A 7,243-nucleotide genomic window follows, 5' to 3' on the forward strand; every position below is an offset into this window, starting at 1 on the left:
GAGTTCTCCTCCTCATTCATTACAAAACTGCGCTTTATTTTTCATTGTGGCTGTCATGGCCTCGTTTGAAAGTCCCTGAACTATGAGTCATTTTGTTGAGTTTCGAGAACAAGTGTAAACATTCGAAAGAGCAGATTTTGGGGTCTTGCATTCTTGATGGCCAGATGGAGATAAATAAGACTTCTATTTAATAATTCACTAATCTCCTCTAAGTAATGCAGCTGTCCTTCCAAACAAAATCAATCAATCAAAGTGTGCAGCGCGCTGGCATCACGTAACAGAAACGTTCAATCAAGACCCTAAAAAAACATGTTTTAATAAAATAAAAAAAAAGGGTTGGTCTGATTGTTGGGTTAAAGCTAACCAGTGGTGAGACAGCAACAAGGCATAAAATGTCTGCCAAGTTCAGCTTCATTATAAACACCATCAGCCGCCCTCTGTATTTTGTCTTCATTCAAAGGAGGAGCAGCTTCAGAAAGAGTCCGTCGTCCCTGAAGGGCTCCACAGACAAACTTAGGAAATCTTTTGTCTCCTCTGGTATCAGACTGCACTTTCTATAGGGGGTCAGAGCAGGGGATAGGATGATCTGGAAATATAGCAGATAAGAATGACATTCATTCCTTTTCAATTGAATGATGAAATTTAGAAACATTTTCCACAGTTTTTTGATTTATTCTCCTTTTTATAATGTGTTATTTTAAGTTGGTGCCTTTTAATTTATGTTTTTTTTCTACAATTTCCCTCCAAGTCCTTTTAGATTGCAGGATTGATGAGAAAGAGAGTAAAGTGTTTCGATAGGAACAACAAAGGACTGTAGTTTTGAAGACCCACTCCAACAAAAATTGTGTTTTTGGTGTTTTTAACATGTTCTTGTGGCATTTTTCTCATGATGGAGGACATTTTAATGAAAAAATAACCTAAAAATTTAATTTCTGAGTATTTCTTTGTAGAAATTGACGTGAATCAGGAGCAAAATTGCCATTGGAAGACGCTTATAGTTGTAATGTAGAAAGTACAACTGCAATGCATAAGCTCCCTGCTTCGCTCCATTCTTATGCATCCATTTGTAGATGACTAGTGCAGTTTCAAGAAAAAGTTTGTGAATCCTTTGGGATTACTTGGATTTCTGCATAAATGTGTCATAAAACATGTTCTGATCTTCACCTAAGTCACATCACATGATAAACATAGTCTGCCTAAACTAATAAAACTTCAACTTGGTTGAAGTTACTGCTGCCAAAGGAGGGTCAACCAGTTATTATATACAATGGTCCATCTTTTCCACCCTGCACTTTGAATGTTTACACATTCTGTTTAGTAAAAACACAAAACATTAAATTTTTAATGGTATATTAGTTTAAGCAAAGTGTGTTTATCATGTGATGTGACTTGGATGAAGATCAGAACATATTTTATGACAAATTCATGCAGAACTCCAAGTAATCCCAAAGGGTTCATATACTTTTTATTCCAACTGTACATCTTTGTTTTCCTCGTCTGAGGTGGCATCCGGCTCAAAACTGTACGGCTGAATCATTTCTGTTGCACTTGTAATCTGAGGTTGTGAGGGGCTGTAAGATAGCTGAAACGGTTTGATAATGGGTAATGGGAAGGAGGCGGACTTACCAACAGTCCCACCACAACTCAGAGGTGAATTTCTAATGAACTGTAGCTGTTCTGCAAAAAATATTTTTTCTTCTTTATGGCTAAAAAAAGCACAATCGCAATTAAAAACCACCAGAAACACTTTTAAATGAGCTCAAAAGATGATCGGAGTGGAACTTCAATATTTTCAAACACTGACAATGCTCTCATTAACTTCTCAGTAGTTTCAAATTCAATGTCAGTTCTCTGGCTCAACTCTAAGCAGAAAAGGTCACCAGTCAGACGTGGAATAGTCCTTAGCCAATTCATTCCCATGCTTCTCCCTTTTTTGCATTCATCCCCTGTGCTCTGCAGGTCAGTCAAAGGGTCCTGCGGAGGCTAATTATAGACTCAAGACCCCATCTTGGGTTTGGTTAAGAATAAGAAGAAATGCCTCCTTTTTAACTCTGGGCGACTTCCTGGTTGCTGGCAAAGACGGGAGTCAAGGGGAGCAGGAGGAGGAGAAGAGAAGTGTGGTCGGCATGGCAACAGTTCTTGGCTGCTTGCACAGTTTTAACTCGGGTGTAAAATGCAAATGTTGTTTCCCAGGAATAGCCTGCCATAAGCCACTGGTACCACTCTATTCTTTTAACTTCACCCATGGTCATGTGCGATGTTTATCTCTGCCTACAGCTGCTCACAGTTTGAGCTTTAATGGCACAATTCTCCTCCTTCATTTGCATGTCGGTGGGAGGGATCCTTTTTTTTAAGGTTACTGACTTAGTACACGTTTAAATTGTTTAAAAAAGACATTTTTTGTGTAGTAAAATAAAACAATCGAGACAAATGAGACCGATAAAAAGCGGTGACAGATTTTCATTCCTCTTGCTGCCCTGTGCAGCGTTCTTGAATCTGTGTCCCTCCTCTGTGTGCCATAACACCACCTTCTCAAAATAGCCTGTCTCCTTCTGTTAGCAAATTAAATAAAAAAGTGTAGGCAGACTAGAACAGTTATCACTATGACAACCTTGCCGCCTGATTGCTATGAGATGTGATTTCCATGAGTTTTGCCTTCTGATCCTAACTTTCTGCTGAGAGGCAGAACTGCCGCTGCAGCCTTTCATGTGCCCGACAGAAATAGTTGTACAAATTTTATGAGCGCGCTGCTATTTAACTGTTTTAAAAAATGCAAAGGTCTCACAAGTTATGAATTATTCAAAACTTTTCACTCACTGTGTTTTGTGACCATTAGTTTGTGCTCTGAAAAAGAGAACAAATGCCTTTGAACAAATTCTTTATTTCTTTTCTGCTTCTTTGTTTGCAGCAAAATGACTTTTTATCTGCAACAAGAAAAAATTAACAGCTCAAAGCTGGAATGCACCCCCCCCACACACACACACCCCCAGTCCCCATTTATATGACACAAACAAAGCGTTTGTTTTGATGGCAGTCAAAAGATATTTCTTACTGTCTCAACTGTTTTGTTATAATCTGCATCTATTTATGCAAATTCTTATGGAGATTCTGGAATGAGATTCTAATTTGATCTTTGGTGCAGGTGGAAAAAAGTTGGCCAACAAAGCAGCGCTGTGGTACGTTCCATGTTCACTGCAGAACGTCAACAAGATCATGGAGGTGCCATCTATTCAGGTAAATAACACAATAAAATACAATTAACAAAATAATGAAAAGTCAGTTTATATGTAATTGCTTTGGACCTTACAGTCCTTACTAAGATTATATGGAGAGGAAATAGACTCTCCCCGATTTGTGTGTGTGTGTATAGGTGAATTTGTGCGTGTGTAGTAATTTTTTTTGAAAGGATAAGAGTTTCAAAAATGCTTATTTAGACTTTTTTATATTAATTAACTGGCATATCTGTTTAAGGAAGTGGAAAAACATAAAGTTTCACCAGATAATAGTCACAATCTAAGTTCAAAGCGGCTGATAAAAAAAAACTCTGATGATCCAGCAATCGAGTAGCATTTAAAAATATCACTTATGGACAAATCATTTCTTTCTCTGAGAAATGAAATAGTCTCACCTCAGATTTGTGAGTAAATGTGGTTTTGTGTGTGCGCAACAAGCAATTAATGCGTAATTTTAAAAAATGTGTGCATAATTTAGTTTAAAGCCTTGTAATTTTATTTTTTTCATGAGTAAATTGTATTTTTTGAATTTAATAATTTTTGTACTTATTCACAAAATAAATTGTATGAGTTACAAATCATATATTACGCACGAACAAATCCCAAGTTACACACAAATCAAGAATTACGCACACACAAATCAGAAGTTATGCACAAATCAAGAACTACACACACACACACACACACCCTCACACACAAATTTGAGTCTTTTTTCTCTCCATAAGATTACATCCACTCAAGCACATTCAATTGTGTGAACCTGAAGGTCTGAGTACATTTAAAATGAAGAACGTCACATTTTACATCCATGATGGGCATTAAAGGGCCTATTTAACAAACGAAATCAACTTTTTGGAGCTTTTATGAGTATTATAATGTTAATTCCACACCAAGAACAACCCTAATTCTGTATTTTGATCCATTTACGCATCTCTGAGCATTGTTCTCCAGCGCTGCTCTCTGAGCACCAGCCCCTCCCAATCCAGAAAACAAAGGGTTCCTACGTTCATACATATGAATGTGGGGGAACAGCCCCTTCCAGGAAGAGTCTTCATCAAACAGTTCTGACCCGTACCTCTTGAGGGCCCCCATCCGTTGTAGGTCCATAGAAAATTGGGACGGGATGGTTGATTGGCAGAAAGTTATGTCGACATTAGAAAACACCAAGTGCTAGCTAGCGCTAAGCTAGCAATTGTATTTTCCTCTTTACAGCGGTATTCTTCTTAGCCCCCCGTAGTCTTCTTTCAAAAAACATTAAATTCCTGTTATGTACAAAAAGTAAAAGCAATAAAAAGACCAGCTACTGGACCACCTTCATTGTTGCTGCTTTTCTAGTCATTGCACTATAATGACGCAAAGACATGCTAGCGGTCTATACCATGCATGCACCGTGAAAACAAACCGCTCACAATCCCCAGAATTAACTGGACCGTACCGTACCACTCCTTACCAGACTGGACCATACAATACTGCTCAGTAGAAACAAGGCGTAGATTGACGTCATGAAATGGGCGGCACCCACAAGGAGCGAAAGGCGGAGCCTCAGAGATCGAGTCATGTTATTGCCGGGTAGGAAAAGGAGCTTTTTTTTCATAAAAAATCGTTCATTAGTGGGCTAAAGGTCATATATTATCATATATAAGGATATAGTTCACTCTGAAAAGCATAAGAATGGCATCATATAGACCCTTTAAGATGGAAAAAGTAAAAGATGCTACATAACGCCTGATACATGTACCAAGATTTTACCAAAATCTATTTCAAATAGATTTGGGTAAAAACACAAGAGCTTTCTGAAGAGGAGAGTTTTCGATACCAATCATGTGGGGTTACTTGGCTGCAAGGCAATCATCTGCTGTCACGTTTCAGTGAGAGGAAAGCAAGACGGTGTGAGAAAGAGAAGAAACACTAACAAAGGCAAAGTCTGGATTTATTGCTGAGACCAAATCAGGGAATCGTAGCTTCAGACTTGAGAGCTTGTTTAGAACATAGCATAAAAAAAGACCAGAAAATAAAGTCAGGCTGAAAACTAAGACACAGATAACCATGTTTTCATGCTGTTACATGATCTCCCAGAAAACTGAGGGTTAAGTTCTGAGTAAAAAGCTTCATCACATAGGAAGGTTCAAGCATTTAATCTTAAAAGTTGGGACAGAGCCTCTGTGTTTGTCAGGAAAGTGATGAGAACATTGTTCTTGGGATTCAAAGAGGCGGAATCTGTAGAAATATGATCTCAAGAACCACATCTGGTCATCCAAGCCATCAAATCCTCAGGGGTAAAACTATTCAGGGCAAAGAAAATGGACCAAGGAGTGATTATTGTGAGAACCATTAATCTGCTGTCCATAATCAACACTCAAAGATGTAAAACTTCTGGCTCTTACATATGGAAATTCATGTGTTTTTTGCATATAAACAACTACACTGTGTATTTTTCTTCTGGTTTGTTTAACATAGAAAATAGGAACTCTGATGGATTTTTAATGAGAGCATTGTGTTTGCAGTATGTTAGTGCAGAGCAGAAGGAGGAGGGCAGGAAGCGCTACGAAGCCCAGAAAACTGAGAGGATGGAGACCAAAGCAAGAATCGAAGAAGTGCTTCCTCCTCTGCCGAATCCAGGTAACGGCATACCGGGAAGTGCCAAATCAAATGAGAGGGACCTGGCTGCAGACAAGATGGCGCCTGACATCATCGGTCGGAAATTATACAACTTACCTTAACTCCAAGCCAAAAGTGTTCAGAATTGCAGAAAAACTTTTATTAAAGCTTAAAATGGGAGAAACTGTAACTAGTTAAAATTAAGTTTTCTTTTTTAGTGATATGGGGGCGGGGCATCCGTTTAGGGTTGTGACTTCCAGTTCTGGACGTTGACGTCTGCATCCAGGTCCTCTTGAATTAAAGTTCTGTTATCACAGCTAATGCTTACACTATCCCTAATATAAAAGAAACATTGGTAAAAGTAAAATTCTAAATTCTTACATTAAAAACTTGCATTAAATTTCTGTAAAACAAAATAAATAATGGCTTGATGAATGCATTTGACGTTTTGATTATGCATGTTTTAGTGCAGCTCTATGACACTGTGTTAACAAAAGTTTGTTTCTTGATATTTATGGTGTCAAGAGTTTGCCTCTTCATTGCAAAAGTCTTAAACACATTTTTTTTTAACATTCTTTAACTTTTTAAAAAGTAAATGGCTGGTTTTAAAACATAATATCACGGTTTTACTTAGTTAATAATGCTAAATGATGGAACAACATCATAAAGGAAGGAGCTCTCTGATCCAATGCAAATGTGCAACTTTATTGTTTATTACACAAGAAAATGACCCATTTTGTTGCATTTAAGTGGTTTTTATTGTAGTTAATTGTTGTTTTACTTCTGATTTTGTTGTGTTGGCTTATCACAGAGGCTACAACAAAAGGTATGTAAGATCCATTTGCAGGTAGCATGTGAGTATATGGCAGTGTGTTTGGTGATAAGGATAGACTTTTGTTTGGTTGTTTGTCTCTTATGTGGAAATAACTTAAAATGTGCTGACTCAAAAATATAGATTTAACATGTTTTCCACATCCCAAATAAATTCTGTTTGTCCTGCAGAACCGCATACAGTCGGCTTCAGCCAGTCCAGTCTGATCCATTTGGTGGGCCCTTTGGACTGCACGCTTCATGACTATGTTCATGGAGGTGGGTACATCTTCTTTTATTGCATTAAAAGGACGCAATAGAGTAAAAATTCTGAATTATGTTAGTTTTATTTATGCTTCTGAGAAAACTCATTGTTTTGCAATCACGTACCCAAACATCCTAATCTCCTGAGAAGAATTCAGCCCTGGAGTTCCGTGCTTTAATTCTACCGGCACTTGGGGATCAAGGATACTGCAGTAAAGCAATATTTATCTAAGCATAAATCAAAACTTTCCATGACTAAAACTTATTATGAGCAACAGTAGGGCTGGGCGATATGGCAAAAAAATAAAATCACGATTTTTTAAATTTTATTTCACGAT

The 7,243-nt window shown here is 37.7% G+C and overlaps 1 protein-coding gene across 3 annotated transcripts in view; it reads left to right on the forward strand.

Annotated features, from left to right (window-relative positions):
* The window catches only part of acot7 (acyl-CoA thioesterase 7), a 49,045-nt gene that overhangs the window by 12,258 nt on the left and 29,544 nt on the right, over nucleotides 1-7,243 (forward strand). For 2 of the 3 annotated variants that reach the window (XM_024292481.2, XM_024292480.2), the window contains exons 4-7: nucleotides 3,143-3,234; nucleotides 5,738-5,852; nucleotides 6,643-6,657; nucleotides 6,834-6,920. In XM_024292481.2, the coding sequence (XP_024148249.1) occupies nucleotides 3,143-3,234; nucleotides 5,738-5,852; nucleotides 6,643-6,657; nucleotides 6,834-6,920 (309 nt within the window). The remainder of the gene's footprint in view (nucleotides 1-3,142; nucleotides 3,235-5,737; nucleotides 5,853-6,642; nucleotides 6,658-6,833; nucleotides 6,921-7,243) is intronic. The other variant, XM_024292482.2, reaches the window with a different exon arrangement.

Source organism: Oryzias melastigma, linkage group LG7 (genome assembly GCF_002922805.2).
Source record: "Oryzias melastigma strain HK-1 linkage group LG7, ASM292280v2, whole genome shotgun sequence".
In the NCBI taxonomy this organism is placed as follows: domain Eukaryota; kingdom Metazoa; phylum Chordata; class Actinopteri; order Beloniformes; family Adrianichthyidae; genus Oryzias; species Oryzias melastigma.